General features: G+C 35.2%; 1 protein-coding gene across 2 annotated transcripts in view; it reads left to right on the top strand.

Annotated features, from left to right (window-relative positions):
* VMP1 (vacuole membrane protein 1) overlaps positions 1-20,247 on the top strand; it is a 121,309-nt gene that overhangs the window by 45,572 nt on the left and 55,490 nt on the right. For both annotated transcript variants that reach the window (XM_074223570.1, XM_074223571.1), the window contains exon 6: positions 222-353. In XM_074223570.1, coding sequence (XP_074079671.1) covers positions 222-353 — 132 coding nt within the window. The remainder of the gene's footprint in view (positions 1-221; positions 354-20,247) is intronic.

Genomic DNA, 20,247 nt, shown 5'->3' with positions numbered 1-20,247 from the left:
AAAGAGATAACATTGCCAATTTCAATATTTTGTAGATGTTCTACCTCTGGATCTTGTTGTACCAGTTAGCTTTAGTGGTTGTCTCCTGACTGAGGTTTTTAGTAAGGAAGAGAAATTCTGCTACTAATGTGTGTGAAATATAATATTGCCTATGGTACAAAGAACAGAACTTCATTTGGGTGTCTTTTTTGTTTTGTTTTTTGGGTGTTTTTTTGGTCTAGGGAGCTGGAACAGCCATTGGAGAACTACCTCCTTATTTCATGGCCAGGGCAGCTCGGCTGTCAGGTGCTGAACCTGATGATGAGGAATACCAGGAATTTGAAGAGATGCTGGAACATGCAGATTCTGCACAAGTAAGAACACTGTTTTTTTAAAAAAAATTCAATAGAAAGCCTTTTATTATTCCAAAGAGGTTATAATTAAGATGATGCTAACAACAATAGCTCAAAAAAAGCTGCTAAAGTAAAGGAAGGGGGGCAGCTAGGTGGCGCAGTGGATAAAGCAACGGCCCTGGAGTCAGGAGTACCTAGGTTCAAATGCGGTCTCAGACACTTAATAATCACCTAGCTGTGTGGCCTTGGGCAAGCCGCTTAACCCCATTTGCCTTGCAAAAACCTAAAAAATAAAAAAAATAAAGTAAAGGAAGGAATTATGTCTGAAAAGGAACCATTCATACACTTGAAACTTAACAGTCATCTTGCACTTAGAATGGAGAAATAAGGAAGGACCAATTAAAAAATGTCAAGTCAGTGAAGATAAGCATTGTTAGAAACTAAAGCAATTTAATGTTACTAGAGGGATTAAATGGGTTGGGCTGTAGCATTATTTTTTCATGAAATATTTATAAAAGTGATTAAGGGTAATTTCAAGTAAATGAGAAGGAATCAGGTTCTAGTTCTCAAATAGTGGATTTTATAAATTTATTTTTAACAACTCAGATAATTTGAGTGAAGAACTAGTATCAGGCCTCAAACCCAGATTTCCTAGTTAGTTCTATACTCATTTCACTATTACAGGACAGTGGTCCTGGAGAATGGTCTATTTGGTCTGTATTATTCACATATTTAAAGGAACATTTTAAAAATTTTGGAAGAGCTGGTTATACATAAACAATTTACTATTTCACCATCTAGTTACACAAAAACATTCACAATTTTAAATAGTAATGAATTTGACTAAGGGATCTCTGCGTAGTAACGTTTATAAAGTTGTTAAATGTACTTGAAAACTAAATAAAGTGTAATTTTATTTCCTTTAAAAATGCATTCATAGGGGTGGCTAGGTGGCGTAGTAGATAGAGCACTGGCCCTGGAGTCAGGAGTACCTGAGTTCAAATCCGACCTCAGACACTTAATAATTACCTAGCTATGTGGCCTTGGGCAAGCCACTTAACCCTATTGCCTTGCAAAAACTAAAAAAAAAAGAATACATTTACATATGACAATATATGTAAAGTGATTTGCCGACCTTAAATTAAGAATCAATGTGGTGGATAGAAAGTTGACCTTGGAGTCAGGGAGACCTGGGTTCAAATGTTTCTCAGACACAATTATTATCTATGTGACTTTTGGCCAGTTATGTAACTCTTTTGACCTCAATCTCTTCAGCTAGAAAGTTAGATTCAATGTCCTTAAAACATTTTTTCAATTCTTAGTTTATGAGCCTATGAAATTAGCTCTTTGTGTCTGTGTGTGTGTGTGTGTGTGTGTGTGTGTGTATACACATAGCATATATTTCCATGTCTATGTGTACATTTTATAAGTTTGCTCATTTAGTCTGACTTTTTCTTAAATTTATCAAATTAGTATGGCTTTGCCAAGATTATGTATGAATTGTTCAAATCATTCTTCCAGAACAATTTTGTATTCTCTAAATGGAAATAGACTGAGACAAGAACTAGGAGAAAATAGGCATTTTAAATTAGGCCAACCAGATCATGGTGACCCAGGCTTCTTACAACAGAACTCAAGACTTTATGTTTCTACCACTGTCTCAGTGTTCTTAAATGTTGTAATAACAGTGCATGTTTTCTATTTGTGTAAAACTTTCTGGAACATGTTGTCCTTTTCCTTTATCTCAGAATTCATAAATGTGATATCAGTGTTAATAAGCAAAGAAATGATTATAGAAAGAGGTAGCAAGAGAAATGAAGATAAACTAGAGATAACATACAATAATATTTAGCCATTGCTTGAAAAAATTAGGGTTCGGTTCAACAAATATTATATGTGTACCTAATTATGTACATTTTTGTGCCAGGCAATAAAGGATATTTTAAAAAAATTTAGATAAAAGATTGTCCTATGTTTTTATGCAACTTCTATTCTAGCATAGAGGATATGCTGCAGAAAAATAATTTTAATGAAATGTAATCAGAATTCTATGTTTATAAATACAAACAACATCCTTTTCAGTCACACAAGATTTAAAAGGATATTAGTTGTAATTAAGCCAAAGATATTTAAGTTTTCTAATAAAGGAAAATATTTGTGTTTGAAGTATGCTTACAGAATAAACTGGTATGAAGGGGGGAAAAGATTTAGGAATAGACTGTCATGAGTAGAGAAGAGGTTTGACATTAACTCTTTTTTTTTTTTTTCAAGGCAATGGGGTTAAGTGGCTTACCCAAGTCCACACAGCTAGGTAATTTAGGTAATTGTTAATTGTCTGAGGCTGAATTTGAACTCAGGTACTCCTGACTCCAGGGCCGGTGCTCTATCTACTGCGCCACCTAGCCGCCCCTTGATACTCACTCTTGCTCAAGCAATTCCCCATTATCATTGAGAGCTCAGATACTTTTTTTTGTTCTTTTAAAATCTGATCTTTATATTTGGTTTTTCACTTCTTTTCATGAAATCATAATGATATCACTCATCATTGAACATTATAATTGACAAGGTATGTTCACCTGCATTTGTCTTCACAACAACCCTAGAGAAAGACACCATAAAGAGTTAGCCTTGGGGGCGGCTAGATGGCGCAGTGGATAAAGCACCAGCCCTGGAGTCAGGAGTACCTGGGTTCAAATCTGGTCTCAGACACTTAATAATTACCTAGCAGTGTGTGTTTGGCCTTGGGCAAGCCACTTAACCCCATTGCCTAGCAAAAACCTAAAAAAAAAAGAGTTAGCCTTGGAGACTCAGGAATTTAAAGTGACTTTCAAGTCACTCTTCACTTACATACTGATTCTGTGTATTTGGGCAAGTTACTTCACCTTTCTGTTTCCCTTCAGCATTCTTTAAGAGCAAGTTTCAGAAAAGGTACCAGTGTTCTTTGATAGAGGAAGTGCCTCACCCAGGACTCCCTATACTTATGGCATCACAAGCCTTGATAGAAAACAAAACAAAGCAAACAACCACCCTTGGAAGTAGAAAGCAGGAATTATTATGCTATTTTATGAATGAGGAAACTGAAGCTCAGAAAATCTAAATGACTTCCCTTGGTCTTAGTTATTTTATCTGGAAAAGGAGTGAGAGTAGGGAGGGCTCTTATATCATCTTGTTTATGATTTTGTGATTTATTTAAAATATCTTATCCAATCCTGACCTCACTGCAGATCTCTAGTCACATATCTTCTAATCTATTGAACATCTCAAACTAGTTGTATTTTACACATTTTAAATTCAGCAAACCCAGAAGTCATTATCAAAACATTCTCCTTAATTTCCCTATTAATGGTGAGCAATCGTTCAGGCAGGCAACCTTATAATCATCCTCAATTACACACATTCTCTCACCTGCCATATCCCATCTGTACCCTTCATAGCTTTCCTCCTATTTTCCCCCTTCTCTCCTCTGTTATTGATCCCACCATGGTGAAGACCTTCATCACTTCCCATCTTGGTTATTGCAGTAGTATACTGTTGGATCTCCCCACCTCATATTTCTCTCTTCACTCCAGGCTATCCTCCATTCAGTTATCAGAGTGATCTTCCTAAATGACAATCTGATGATATCATATCTCTTACTCCTAAGTAAACTTCAGTGGTTATCTATCATTTCCAGAGTCAAATGTTAAATCCTCTTTGTGGCATTTAACACCCTTTATAATTTACCCCTCACATATACCATTTTACTTTTCCTGTACCATAACGTCCCTCATGTATTCTGTAATCACTAACCTTCCTGTTTCTCAAACAATACACTCCACCTTCCAACTTCAGGTCTTTTCACTAACTATCCCCCATTTCCAGAATGTTCTCTCTCCTTAACTGTACCTCCTGACTTCCTTTAAGTATCAAGTGAAATTCTCCCTTCTCCAGGAGGCCTTTCTAGATACCTCTTAATTGTAATGCTTTCTCTGTTGATTATTTCAAATTTATCGTCTGTATAACTTAGTATATGTTTGCATGTTGTCTCCACCATTAAACTGTGAGTTCTTGAAGTAGGGATTGTCTTTTACAAGGGAAATATTTACTGACTGACCAACCCAAGGTCTCAGCATGTAAGTAGGGATACTTGTATTATAATTGTCAGAATCCACAAGTGCTAGACCTTTAAAAGACTGTAAAGGGATGAGATCTTCCTTGGAAGATTAAAAAGAATTGCATTAGAAATATACAATTGTACTCTGCTCTGTCTATTGAATCCTGACCAATCTTGTGCATTCCTGTTGGCTTGTGCCATCCTGACCAGCCTCCAGCTTTGTTTATCACAGTTTAATCTGCTTCACATAAACACTTCAGCCAACCCCAGGAAGTGCTAGCTGGACCAATCCCTTACTTTTCCTTTCCAATTTGAAACATTTTACTTTCCCAGATCCTCTTTCCATTGGAGTCAAAACCCATTATTGGATTGCAGTACTACAATGTTGTTTTTGCCCTCTGCTACCCTCTGTAGATCACACATCACGTCAACTAATCCTTATATGTCTGGACATGAGCACTAAGATTCAGCAAGTCTCTTGATTCTTAGTACAGTATTCTTTCCACAAATTTTAGTCCTGACTGTCATTAAGAATGACTACTGGACATATTTCTACTGTTGATGGTAATTATGAGGCAGGCATTCTATAGAGCACAGTGAAGGGGGGACGGCAGTATAGAGAGGGAAATTAGGAATTTGGGTTGAAGTGCATAGAGTGAGGGAGCAAATTGAAGGTAAGGAATGGGTATTACTAGACTTCCAAGATTTCAGAATCTCAGGAATAGAGTGAGTATAAAGAAATGGAAGTAGACTAACCAGTAATCAGAGAGTCTAAGTAGATTATTAGGAATTGGAAAGATGTTTATTGGGGTAATTCAAGTAAATTCAAGATTCTCTTTCCTTACATGCAGTTTGGTGCTAGAAGTTATGAGTTAGGGCCTGTTGGGAAGAAGGCTATAAACATGCTCAGATCTGCCCGGTGTTTAAAAAACAAAAAATACCTATCCACTGACTCTTCCAGCCCATGTAGTTGCCATTTCATTTCTCTCTCCTGCTTTACTGGATAATTTCTTGGGGAAAAAAAATGTCTATGAAAGCTGTCTTTACTGCCTCATCACCTATTCTCACCTTAGTGAGTGAGGCTGGATTTGAACTCATGAAAATGAATCTTCCTGACTCTAGGTCTGTTGCTCTGTCTGTTGTACTGTGTAGCTGCCAAAGATAAATAAAAATACCTGTGCTTTGGGCTTTATTTGTTTAAATCAATTTTACAATTATAGAATGGGGGACCCCTGACTTGAAATATTTTTATTTAATTTTTTTAATTAGCAAAAATTTATTTCCTTTTCCTCTTATTCTCTGCCCAATTTAAAAATAGAAAAAAGAAAACTCTTACAACAAATATGTATAGTCAAATAAAATAATTTCTCAAATTAGCCATGTCTAAAAAAATATGTCTCAAGCTGTCAAATTCAGTCATATTTTTCACCCTTCTGTAGCATTGTTGACCACCCTTTTCCTGTATATTCTTTCTTTTGACTTCCAAGATAATACAGTATTCTTTCCTAACTGTCTAATTGTTCTTTTACATCTTTCTTCTCTGGCTTCTCATCCTCTTCCCAATTCCTAACTAGGCTAGTCCATCAAGTTTTTCCATTTTCTATTTTTTCTAGTCTGCTTTGGAAACCAATTTCTCTCATGGTTTTCATGATCATCTCTGCCCAGATTATTCTCTTTAAGTTTTTACAAGGCAAATGGGGTTAAGTGGCTTGCCCAAGGTCACACAGCTAGGTAATTATTAAGTGTCGAAGGTCAGATTTGATCTCAGGTACTCCTGATTCCAGGGCTGGTGCTCTATCCACTGCGCCACCTAGCCGCCCCCAGATTATTCTCAAATCTCTGCCCTTGACTGTTTACCTGATTCTAGTATTCTAGATCTACATCTCTACTTAGATGCCCTTCTTGTAACTTAGACTGATCATATTTCAAATCAAACTTAATATCTTCCTTCTTCTTATCTTGTTGACACCGTTTTTAGTCTCTCATATTTGAAACTTTTCTATCTTCCCTTTCCTTCAGCTCTCAAATGCAATCACAGTAAGCTACTACCATTCTTACCACTATGATACCTTTCTCATCAGTTCTCTTATCCATTTTCATTTCTCCTACCCTAATACAGGTCCTCATTTTTCCTAGGGATATCTTAGTAACCTTCCTGCTACTAGGCCTTCCCATTCTCTCCTGGCTTGAATTCACCCTTCATACCTGCCTTCCTTCTGCTCAGAAACTTGTAATAATTACTCTGTCATGCATGAATTTTTTGCTCTCCATGATTATAGTCTGCCTACTTTTCTAGCTGAAATTGCACTTTCTGTCCCGCAAACATATCATACTTTTCCCACCTACATTTGATTCCACTGCTTCTTGTGTCTAAAAAAAAATCCTTCATCCCTTTCACTCAATTCCTCCCTATAGTTGGAAGTCTAATTCAATGCCTTTCTCCATAAAGTCTTTCTTTGACCACCTCACAGTTTGTAATGCCTTTTCTCCTCCCTACCCCTCCTCCTATAACACTTTACTTGAATCCCTACTACTGGATTGATTGACTACTGGACATATTTCTGCTGTTGATGCTAATTTGGACAAATTTGTCCATTTGTCATTAAGACTTAATACAGTATGGGGCAGCTAGGTGGCGCAGTGGATAGAGCACCGGCCCTGGAGTCAGGAGTGCCTGAGTTCAAATCTGACCTCAGATACTTGATAATTACCTAGCTGTGTGGCCTTGGGCAAGCCACTTAACCCCATTGCCTTGCAAAAAAACTTTTAAAAAAAAAGACAATACAGTATAGTAGAAAGGAAGATCAGAATATTAGATCAGGAGACTAGAATTCAAATATTATTTATGATACTTCTTGCTTGATAATTGTGTGACTATAGGCAAGTGACTTTATCTTTCAGGGATGTACTTTCCTAATCAGTAAACTGCCTCTCAGGGATGGTTTGAGAAAATGACTTTATAATGTATGGTATAGTTATGCATTTTAATTATTGGTCATTTCTCTCCTTGCTTTTCCATTATCTTCCCCCAGAAGATATGTGAATGAAGAGTGTTCTGATGTCACTTCCATTGAGGCATTTTAAGACAATACTATTTGTTGATACCCTCCAGTTAGAGAACAGTAAACTGAGACCTAAGGAGACTGATAATTATTTTCAAGTAGTGTTAATGGTTCTGTATCAGTTTGAAGAAGTTTTTTGTGGCCTACCAAAGTACTATGCAGCTCATCAAATTCCAGCAATGTTTTTTATCAGTGACACAATTTAAAATAAATTCTGCTGATCATATTTATAAATCGTGTACAGTGAGAGGAGTGGTATATATATTGGATACCAAAATCAAGATTCAAAAAGTTCTAAAGATTAGCAAACTGGATGAATTTTAATTTGAGGGTTCTGTGATCCCCACCCTTGTAGCTCTTCCCTCTAGTGATATAGTTTGCAGTGTCCCCTTCCCCTCCTCCACTTTAATTTTATGTGATCTTTTCTATATGCACCTATAAAATTGTCAACATTGTGTCCATCACAGGTGCTAGAGGATTTCCTCTAACTTTCTTAGCAGTTTGTACATACCATTGAATCAAAAGAGGGTTTCCATCTGGTTTTCTGGTCACCTTTTCCTGGTAGATGCTATCCTTTTCACTATGTGTCCTGCACAATATTCATACCTTGACAATATAGGGAAAATGGACCAGTGATTTTTTTTTTTTGGTTTAGGGACTTCTGATTGAGAAAACTCTCTTTATCACTGAGACTCAGTAGCTTCGAGAACATTGAGAAGTCAAATGACTTGCCTCTGGACTTACAGCCAGTATCTGTCATATAGAGAACTTGAATCCAGGTATTCCCAACACAAGTCCAGCTGTCCACCAAACTGTGCTATCTCATTTTGGGAATAGCTAACACCAATATTGCTCTTTGTGAATATTTTCTCATTCCATCCTCACATCATCTTACATAAGTGAAATTATCATCCCCATTGTGCACAGGAAAAAACTGAGGCTGAGAGAGAAAGAAGGTCACTGTGTAATGGGGGAACAACATGCAAACAACTGTGTACAAACACCATACATACAGGGAAATTGGGAACAGTCTCATTGGAAAAACATAGAGATTAAAGAGGACTAGGGGGTGGCTAGGTGACGCAGTGGATAAAGCACCAGCCCTGGAATCAGGAGTACCTGGGTTCAAATCCGGTCTCAGACACTTAATATTGACCTAGCTGTGTGGCCTTGGGCAAGCCACTTAACCCCATTTGCCTTGGAAAAAAACCTAAAAAAAAACATGAAGTTGAGATTAAAGAGGACAGGTGAAGGCATTCTTGCAGAAGGTGAATTTTAACTGAGACTTGAAGGAAGCTAGGGAATCTTGGAGGAAGGGATGAGTCTATTGAATTGCAGATAGAGGGTGATTTATCAGCCATGCTGTTTAAGAAGATTAATTTGGGGTCAGCTAGGTACAGTGGATAGAGCACCAGCCCTGAGTTCAAATTTAGCCTTATACACTTAATAGTTACCTTGTTGTGTGACCTTGGGCAAGTCACTTAAACCCATTGCCTTGCAAAAAAAAAAGATGTTTGACAGTGGAATGGGGGATGAGTTGGAGTAGAGAAAGAACTTGAGGCAAGCAGACCCACCAGTAGGCTGCTGCAGTACTCTAGTTGTGAGGAGATATAGATCTGCTCCAGGGTGGTATCAGAGAGAAGGTGCATAGAGAAGAGACATTGTGAATGTGAATTCAGTAGACCCTGGCAAAAGATTGGAAAGTGTGCAGAGTCTAGGATGATACCTAGTTTGGTAACTGGGAGGATGGTGGTGACCCTTCATAATAATAGAGAAATTAGGAAGAAGGGAGGATTTGGGGGAGAAGATTCAGTTTCAGCTTGAACAAAAACACTAAAGTTTCCCCAAATGTAATTCAGTTCATTTTCCTCTTTCTACCTAATTCTGGATCTAGTTCATTGTCTGTCCTCAGGGTATATAAAATGGAACTAGATAAATAAATAGTGAAATAAAACATACAGACTGATGATAGGGATTATCTGACTGTATATCATAGTTCTGGGAAATAGATAGCCCTTTTGAATTTTGTTTTTCAAGGATAGATTAAAACTAAAAAAAAAATGAACCTTTTCCTTATTCCTCTAAGTTCTAGTATCCTCTCTGAAATTATATATTACCTAAATTTACTTTTTATGTACATGCTGTCCTCCCTGAGCCCAATGTCTTTGGAATGTTCTGGCTTAGTTGAATCTTTGTCAAGCTTTCTGGAAACCTTTTTCACTCCACTGCTTTTTAATTCTTAATGTTTTATGAATCCTTTGTTATTCATTTATTTCTGTCTTCTTTGATTCTTCATGACCCCATTTGGAGTTATCTTCATAAAGATACTGAAGTGGTTTGTCATTTCCTTCTTCAGCTAATCTTCCAGATTAGGGAACCAAGACAAAAGGGTTAATTGACTAGCCCAGGGTCACACAGCTAGTTAGTGTGTGAGGCTGGATTTGAACTCATGAAAATGAATCTTCCTGACTCTAGGTCTGTTGCTCTGTCTGTTGTACTGTGTAGCTGCCAAAGATAAATAAAAATACCTGTGCTTTGGGCTTTATTTGTTTAAATCAATTTTACAATTATAGAATGGGGGACCCCTGACTTGAAAAAGATTTAAGATTTTTAATTGATTTTTGAGCTTGCTTTGAGTCAAAAAGGTTGTTGTATTCTTAAACTGAAGTAATAGGGGGTGGCTAGGTGGCACAGTGGATAGAGCACCGGCCCTGGAGTCAGGAGTACCTGAATTCAAATCCAGCCTCAGACACTTAATAATTGCCTAGCTGTGTGGCCTTGGGCAAGCCACTTAACCCCATTGCCTTGCAAAAAAAAAAAATGCTGAAGTAATAGAAGGATAGATTCTAGATCAAGGGAAGTATTGCCCTATGTTTTGCACTGGTCAACTCATGTCTATACTATTAATGTTCAATTCAAGGTTTAACATTTTATTTTTTTCTCTCATTTTTTTTTTTTAGGTTTTTTGCAAGGCAGTGGGGTTAAGTGGCTTGCCCAAGGCCACACAGCTAGGCAATTATTAAGTGTCTGAGGCTGGATTTGAATTCAGGTACTCCTGACTCCAGGGCCGGTGCTCTATCCACTGAGCCACCTAGCCGCCCCTGAGGATTAACATTTTAAAAGGAACATTTTAAATTTTTTAGTATTTGTTGTAAAAAGAGTTGTTTGTATTTTTTTATTATATGATTTTTACTATACTAGAGTATGTTCAGAGAACTATTAGAACAGTGAAATATTTAGAAATAAAGAATTTATTTTGTAATTAAGTTTTATTTTTTTGTTTTATATTACCTACATTTCACTTCCTTGTCCTGCTCATAGAATCATCTTTTATATCAAAGAATAGAAAAGAAAGAAGTAATTCAGCACAACTGACAGAATGATATATTATATGTAGTATTCTGTATCCATATTTCCCCATCTCTAAAGAAGTGAGATAAGGAGATCTTATATCTTTTCTTTGGGTTGAAACTTGGTTATTATGATTTCAAAATATTTAATTTCAGTCATTTTGTTATTACATTCCCATTTACATTCTTCTAATAATTGTATGTAGTATTCCTGATTCTATTGGTTTGTGACAGTTCATCTAAGTCTTCTCATGCTTCTCTTTCATTACACATGCATGTGACACAGCCATTATCCAATTAATAGACATCTATTTTGTTTCCACATCTTTGCTACCACAAAAGTACTGCCATAAATATTAGATATATTTGAAATTTTTCATTTTCCCATTGTTCTCATTGGTATTTATACCCTTTACTTTAGGCACCTTTGGAATCTTTGAGTCAAATTCTGGATTGCTTTCTTAGCATCATTCAAATAAAGTGCTTTCCCAAAATATTTGTACCAATTCACAGCTTCACTTTAGAATGATTTGTCTATTCACAATTCTTCCAACATTGTTAGTTCTATTTTTATCATCCTTGTCAGTATTCTGGATGTGAGGTGAACCTTGAATATGATTTTCATTTCTTTTATTATTGTCTTAGTACATTCCTTTATAATGTTGTTAGTATTTTTCATTTCTTCTTTTGAGAGTTGTTTGTTCATATATTTTGACCACTTCCCTAATGGAGAGTGACTTTTAGTCAAGTATTTCTTTTAAAAGATTTCTTTGACTTCTTCTTAGATATCAGAAACTTGTCAGGAAGACAATTTGATATTTTATACAAATATTTTTTTCCACTGGAAACATTTTAGCCTAGAAATAACTTTGCAGAGAGACATGGTTACCATCTCTAGATATCTGAAGATGTGTCTTAAATGAATGAAGGAATGAAATTAAAAGCATTTACTAAGAAGCATGAACTTCTAAGAAGCCCTAGAGATAGAAAATCAATATCATGTAGACTCACATTTCTAATTGAGGAATTCAGCTGTGATTTAGAGTACGGTAAGCAGGCTGCTACAGGAAGCATTTAGTAAGGCAAATATCATTGCCTAGAAAATCTTAGTATGTATTGACTGGTCTTTGGGCAATGCTTTTCCATCTCCTGGAGTGATTATAGTTGGTGACTCCTTGTTCATCCAAGCAGCATTATTGTCTGTGTCTGCTGCACACCTGGAAGAGGGAAAAGAGGGTTAAAAGGAACTCAACCTTCATCTATTGATACAGGAGAATGGGCTAGGAATCATCATGAGGTTCTGGCTCTAGCTTTTCTCAAGAGTGTTCAGTCATGAAAGAGAATGTGGAAAGGAGTGGTTTGGGGTGGACAGGGAGGTTAAGGGAAGGGTGGAAGCAGGACTAAGGTGCCATTCACCCCCACTTACTATATTCTCTGGTATCCTTTAGAGTTCAGATTAAACATGTCTTTGACTTGAAGACTTTACTAATCTTCCCCTACTACTCTCTGCCCTAGAGCATATTGCCTTTTCTCTCAAAATGAAGGCACTAAGATTAAAGTGGATAGTGAAGTTTCTTGAGCCTTGAAGGAAGCCAGGACAACCAAGCAGAGATTGAAGAATGCGAATGTTCTAAACATGGGGAGCAGCCATTGAAAACACACAATTGGGAGATGAAATGTCCAGTGTAAATAATAGCAGTGAGACTGGTGTCACTGAATTACTGAGCATTTACACATCATGAAGGATTTTAAAAGCCAAACTGAGGATATTATTTTTGATCTTGGAGGTAATAGGGAATCACTGAAGTTTATTAAATAGGGGGTGATGTTGATTAAATAGGGGTCGACATGCACTATAATAAGATAAATTTTACAGCCAAGTAAAGTATGTATTGGAGGGAGGGAAGACTAGGATAGACTAGAGTGGGGAGAGATTTGAGCAAAGAGAACAAACCAGCAGACTATTACAGTAAGTAGTCTGAATATGAAGTAATGAGGGCCTTTAACACAGTGGTAATAGTATCAGAGGAGAGAAAGGGGTATATATGAGAGATATGATGAAGGTATTTTGATAAATCCAACAGGTAATTGGAAATATGAGGCTAGAGATTAGGAGTGATATTAGGGTTGCAGGAACAGAGCTTAGAATCATTTACAGAGAGATGATTATTGAATCCTTGGCAGCTAATGAGATCAACAAATTAAAAAATAGAGGGTGAAAAGGACCCAGGACAGGAGCCTTTAGAGACACTATTGTTTAGAAGGTATAACCTAGATGAAGATCCAAACAAGGAAAGTGACAGGTAGATGGAAAACCTGGAAATAGAAGTGTCATTATAACCTAGGGAGAAAATTGAAAGTCTCAAAGGCAATAGAGAGAGAATGAGGATTGAGAAAAAAGCTATTCATTACATTTGGGAGTTAAAAGATCAATGGTAACTCTAAAGAAAGTTCTTCTTCCCTCTAAGTTTTTAAGGAGAAGCTGAATGACTATTTGTGAAGATAATTTAAAATAAGATTCTTTTTTGTGTGAACTTAATGATATCTAAGATCCTTTCTAAAGGATTTAGACCATATAAAAAATTCTTTAAGTTTTCTATTTGTTTGTTTTTTAAAGTACTTCCTTTTATTTTCCCTAAATCCTCTTAGCTTCAAATCCTTGTTCACCTTATTCATAACATTTTTTATTGACTGATCATATTCTCTCCCAGCATTAATCTTTCCCATCTAAAGAATCTTGATTTCTTTAATTGGTTTTTATATAGCACAACTCTTATTAATTTGATCATTCTGGTTATCCTTCTCCAAATCTTCTCTAATTCTACTATGTCTTTCCTGATTTGCAACCTTAACAGAACTGTCCACCATATCCATGTGCTTCTTCAATAAGGTTAGCAAGGGTATTATATTCTTCTATTTTTTTTCGATTTATTTAACAGAAGTAGTCTTTGTTTAGCTTTCAAGAAAATGTAGTGTGAAAAAGTTAAAGATGCTAATGGTCAAAAATAAATAATTTTAGATTGCTCATGAGTTTCTTTTAACTGTGTGATCCTGTTTCCCCATATTAGAGACTGAAAGTTGGCCAGTTTGCTCAATAGAAATATCTCGTACAAGCTAGTTTAGTTACTTGACCTTTAGTTGATAACAAAATTTTTCTGAAGATTTGATTTACATGTTTTACCCTAAAATGTGGGTATTGTCCATATCCATATCATCTCTATCAACTACCATCCATAGCTCAGACAAACCTGCCTCATTGAAACATCAGGGTGCTGTTGGGAAGAGATGTGTTCCAGGAAAATCAAGCCACCAATATCACTTGGGCCACCATCTCCCTTTAGAACCTGATGGAGACATCACAGAATCCTAGGCCCAAGAGACTGTGGAATGGCAATGTTTCCAGGCCAGTCCTACAACTTTTATCCTGGGAAGCAACCAATTGTGGATGTGCAACCTGACGGCTACTCCTAAAAGTCCTTTAGTCAGCTAGGTGGTGCAGTGGATAGAGCACCAGCCCTGGAGTCAGGAGTACCTGAGTTCAAATCTGACCTCAGACACTTAATAATTACCTAGCTGTGTGGCCTTGTGGGCAAGCCCATAGCCTTTCTAAAAAAGGGGGGGGGGGCTTTGGCAACAATTACTGAAGACCCAGAAGTTCTTGCCCCATAGTTAGTCCTTGGCCTGGCCAAAGGTTCAGCATCAGAAATTGACATGATTTTATCAGCAGAAATGACATAAAGAGGGGTTAACAATCTGCTTTTCTGCTAAGAGCTTTAAGGACCATGAGACATTTTCATCTAACTTGCTTCTGAACCCTTCCATTTCTATTATCTTCTCCATTAGAATTTGAGCTCCTAGAGAGCTGGGATTTTCTCTTTTTTTGATTATAGTCCCCAACCCTTTGTACAGTGTTTTGCATATAGAAATCACTTAATAATGCTTTTTTAGTCATTCATATTCTCAGAATATCTTATTTACCTATACAAGACTTCCATTTGTACTCAAGGAAATACAATTAAAAGGAACATATTTCTTTCTCTTTTCCTCATTACTTCTTTGGCTAGTTTTCCAAGGTTTGCTTTTTTTAAAATTTAAAGGTTACATAACTGAGTAAAAATGTTAAATGCTTTATATTTTGAAATATATTATCTCCATATTTGATCATAAAAGCTTTCACTTTCTAAGTTACTTGGCTACTTAGATCACTTTTCTGTAATGATATTAAATTGTTAACTTTAAAAATTTACTTGTTACTGTTATACCTCTTGTTCTATTTAGTAAATTATAAAACAAACAAAAAATATCTTCCATCAGTTTGGTTCTTAGTCATTTTTTTCCCACATGGCACCTTGTCTTTTGTGTTGGTGGTCTAGAATTTAAAATATCATGATGTGTAGACATATCTTACACAGCTTTATTGGGGGGGGCAGAAGGAATAGAAAATAGTGCCTTAGTGTTCCACAGATGTATGAACCACGTCTATATTATTCTTCAATATTTTTAGGCCACTTGCGAATACAGCAGTATGTTTTAGCTACAGTACCAGTGTTTAAATTTATTAATGAATGGGGAGTCTCATACTTTCACTTAGGTAAAAGTCCCTGTAATTTTCTCTAAGTCAAGTCAGATTCATTTCAAAGAATTTTAGAGATGATTTGGTATGGTGCTTTAGTATTACTTTTGTACATATTCTAATACTTATTCTTTAACCGATGATAATGGTCTACCAGAACTGGTTACATTGAAATGGATGTTCAAATTTTTTTGTACCGCATTAGTAATTTTGCAAAGTTTATGTTGAGTTTTTGAAAGTAAATACCCCCTCAGTATCAGTGAGCAAGAGTCAGAACAAAAATTAGCTATTTTATCTTTATCAGGTAGTCTCCAACCATTTAAAGGACATCTCTGATTTTATTTGGGTAGATTATAATGATTTTAAAACTAAGTATGAAGTTAAATTCAAGTTTTGAATTTGGGGTGTATAGAAGAAATCTATTAAAACATTAAAAACATTGAAATGTTAAAAAAAACTAAAAAAAAACATTACTTGTGGTCTGATTCTTATAAAACACCTGATTCAATGAAGATCTTTTATTTTTTTTTAAACTTTTTTTCCCAGGTTTTTTGCAAGGCAAATGGGGTTAAGTGGCTTGCCCAAGGCCAAACAGCTAGGTAATTATTAAATGTCTGAGGTCGGATTTGAACTCAGGTATTCCTGACTCCAGGACCAGTGCTTTATTCACTGTGCCACCTAGCTGCCCCGATCTTTTATTTTTTAATCTACAGGGTTTTTTCCCCATTAATTAACTTGACTTTTGGCTTTCTACCATATTTTAACTGACTCTGGGGGTTAAATATCATTGTAGCTTGCTATGACTGAGCAAATCTAGCATAATTTTAAAAATGAAATCCCAGTTCTTTTTCAGTATATCCTGTGCTTACTACTAAATGAATATTTTAATTATTCTTAAGATGATTATTTGATAGTGTATTACATAAATCATTATAATACAGTAGGAACATAGATTTAGAGCTTGAAAAAACTTAGTTTGCTTCTATGGGGACTCCTGGTGGTCTATTAAAATCAACCTCTAATCAGTGTATACTGTGGGAATGATGTAAAGACTAGCAAACTGCCTTCTGTGGGGGGAGGAAAGCAAGATGGGGGGGATTGTAAAACTCAAAATAAATAAAACCTTTCTAAAATTTAAAAGAAAATAAAATATCAGAAAAAAAGCAATGGAAGTTCCCTATTCTGATGAAACTACATGGATAGCAAAAAATGAAGACTGTATATGCACATATTACAGATACATATGTGTAATATTATATATATATATACATAAGTGTGTCTATATACATGCATAGAATAGATATTTAAATATTTCTAATTTCATAGAGTGTATTGTATCTTTTGGATCATATCCACTTGTAAACCTGTATTATGTGATAAGAAATAGCTACAGAGACAGAAGATTCTGACATCTCCTGTAATGAGACCTTATAAATAAATAAATATCTAACATGTAAAAAAAATTGCTATCCTATTTTAAATTATCACGTCTTTATTAAAAAAATTTTTAAGAGAACTAATTTTTCTCCTTATAGGATTTTTCAGTTTATTAAATTTCACAGAATTTTTAGCTTTCTTAAAGTTTCTCTAAGCTCAGTTCTGTGGAAATAGATGTATGTCTATATAATTATTCAATATTATTCCATTTTTTTCCCCATGGAACCTTCTACTCATAGTATCTTATCTGAAATGTTTGTTCATTGTGTTATTAGGTCCTTTTAATTAATCACTTGTTCAGTTCTTTACTTATTTTTCTATGGTAGTTTCATTTCAAATAGTTATTTCCTTTTCCCAGCTTTGGGATTTAAAAATAACTCTATTTGACACTTTTTTGAAATTTGACATTTTTCTAGAATTTTATGAAGTTAATTTTGAATTGTTTACTTTTTTTTAAGGAACTAGAAAGTAAATGGTGGATAATGACTATCCTCACGTTGATTCAGTCTTTTGGGGGGGGGGAAGTAAAATTTTTCTTTTTAAAAATTATTTGTTGCAATAACAATAAAAACTTAGTGTTGAGAAATCAAAAAAAAAATAAACCTCTGTCATTTATGGAAAGAAAAAAGAAGAATGCAAAAATAAAAGAGTTTAAAGAAGAATAAAAGATGTTATATGATTCAATGCAAAGGTTGAGCCTAGAGTCATTTTCTAGAATCCAGGTAAATTCCCTATCATTTTGTTTGGTTGGAAGATTGGGTTATTTTCTTTTTCTTTTTTTTAAGTTAAAAACTTACATAACTAAGAATGTTATTTATCTTGAAAAATATACTATGATATATTTAGTCAAAAAAGATTGTCAAGTTATTTAGCTAATTAATCACTTTTCTAAAATGACATTACATTGTTGACTGTGAAATTTACTTAATACTGGTGTACCTCTTGTACTATTTTAGTAAATCATAAAACAAATGCAGAGTTAATCTCTTTCATCATTTTGGTTTAAATATTCATTTCTTGAAGCCATGTAATAATCTTTTTCCTCCATTGGTGTCTTGCTCTTTGTGTTGGTGTTCTAGAATATAAGAAATTTTGATATGTAATACAGAAATACTTGAAATTAAGGGTTTGAGTTTTTTCTTAATTGATTTAAAGTCAGCATATTTACAAAGTGTTTTCAAGGTTGACTTAGGAGTCATAAAAACCCCAGGTCAAATTCTCCCTTCTGACATACTCAGGCTATATGTCCTTGAACAAGATATTTAAACTTTCAGCCTCAGGAAAACTTTCTAAAATGCTAAGTTGTAGAGAATATTGACCAACATTGAAAAGAAGTTTCATGTACTTTGGAAAACATAAATCCTGTACAAGATCTCTCTCTCTCAGCTTATTATTCAAAATGATACCTAAGTAGTACAGTTTCTGAATTTTAAAACTAATTTACAGAAGTTTTTTTTGGGGGGGTTAGATTCTGTTTTAGGATTATGGTTATTTTAAGTAATTAAAAGTTTCTATTTAACATATCTTGAAGCTATTTACTAATTTAAGAACCATTTACAATTCAGCAGTTTTGTATAAGAGTTGCTTGAAGGGGGGGAATCCCCTTTAAGATCTTTTTTTTTAAACCTTTTAAGAAATTTAAAATAACAAGTGATGTGATATCAATAAAATAAATAATAAAATGATTGCTAGTATTAAAGACTAGCCTCCCTTTCTCCTCTTCTCCCTTCTCTCCACATGCTAGGATTATTGCATTTTCGTTTTGCTGCATTTCAGTAACTATTCTCCAGATAATCTTCTCCCTATCCCTCTCCTCACCTGAGACCTTTTGCTCAATATTAGATGTTAATATTGTATCTCTAAGGTGCCTGATAATGGGAGAATATGAGTTTATATTTGAATTCAGAAATTTCAGTGAAGCATTTAGGAAGTGATTGTTTATATATTTATTTCTACATTATGTGCTTTAGAATTTGCTTTTTAATAAGTCATCTATGCAAAGAGCACAATTTGACTAAAAAAAAATCTTGGCCTTTGCCCTGTTTGTTGCTTTGTTTGCTTTCTTGTGTTATTTCCTTGTTTCCTTAAAGAAACATCAACTTTCAAAACAGTTAATAGTGTAGAAGTTATGAATAAAACGGTTCTCATTTTCAAATCATCAAGTGTCATATGAAGACATGAGTGTCAGTTGTTGCTGGGACCTGTTTTTGACTCTGCTGAACCTTTGCTGGTTGTGGTTTGTCCGGCCATCACATGATTTCTCTGAAAATTCCCCCTCCCCTCCATTTCCAGTAAACTGTTTGAACAGGAGTGAGTCAGAGTGAAACCAGCTTCCCTGTAACCACAGGGCTTGTTCAAGAATTTGTCAACGTGGACTCTAGAGGGTTTGTATTAAACTTGGCTGTAGCTGCTTTGGTTCCATAGAACAACTTCCTGTCATTGGGAATGGATCTTTTACTTGTTTGCAAAGAGTTAAACTGATGAACTTTGGTAGTGAGCATTGATGACACATGTTAAACACATCTTTCTAGCATCCCTTTAAGGCGTTGTCCAAGGGAGATAGCTTTACCAGGGTTTTTCTTTTCAGAAACAAAGGACTTCATCCCTTTTTGGTCACCACACCCAGTCCCAGTCACAGTCAGACATGCTCTCTTCTTTTTTCAGTGCAGCCATAGAATAGTAACCCTTCGCACAATCCAGACTAAGTTATCTAGAACAATAAACTTATAAAACATATTGTGGATATAGATTATACATTTGAGCCCCCAGAAGTTTCAATGTAGTCATAGTTTTTGAGCTTTGGTTCTGCCGGCTCTGCCACTGACTGCTGATATGACTTTGACTTTCCTTTTTAGACCCTATTTTCCTCCTTTAGTAAAAGTAAGAGAATAGCTCTTCAAACCCTTCCCATTCTACAATTCTGTGGTTTGGGAAGGGGCTATAGAATTATGAATACCATTAAGAAACTGGATATTTTAACTTTATGCTTATTATTAGTTCAGTGTTTCAGAAAACTGCCTATATTATACCTTCCTTCTGAAACTACCCGTGTTTGTATCTTATTTCTACATAATTGTATACATGTTGTCTCCCCCATTAGCCTTGTGAGCTCCTTGAAAACAGGGCCCTTTTTTTTTTCAAAACCTCTTTCTTGCCAGCACTACACAGTGCCTAACACACACTAAACATTTAATAAATGATGTTAACTGACATGGATGTTATTTATGGTGGAAACTTTAGAGCTCCAAATCAGTCCAAAGAAAGGAGGGGAATAGAACAACTATTAAGTGCTTACTGTGTGCTAAGCACTTTACAAATATTACCTCATTTGAATACAACTTTTTTTTTCCTTGGGCCTTGCTCATTTTTTTTTTCTAGTCATTTCATTTCTTTGCTATTA

The sequence above is a fragment of the Macrotis lagotis genome, chromosome 2, assembly GCF_037893015.1.
Source record: "Macrotis lagotis isolate mMagLag1 chromosome 2, bilby.v1.9.chrom.fasta, whole genome shotgun sequence".
In the NCBI taxonomy this organism is placed as follows: domain Eukaryota; kingdom Metazoa; phylum Chordata; class Mammalia; order Peramelemorphia; family Peramelidae; genus Macrotis; species Macrotis lagotis.
The sequence above is the reverse complement of the archived record's forward strand: the minus strand, read 5'-3'. Positions and strand labels throughout refer to the sequence as shown.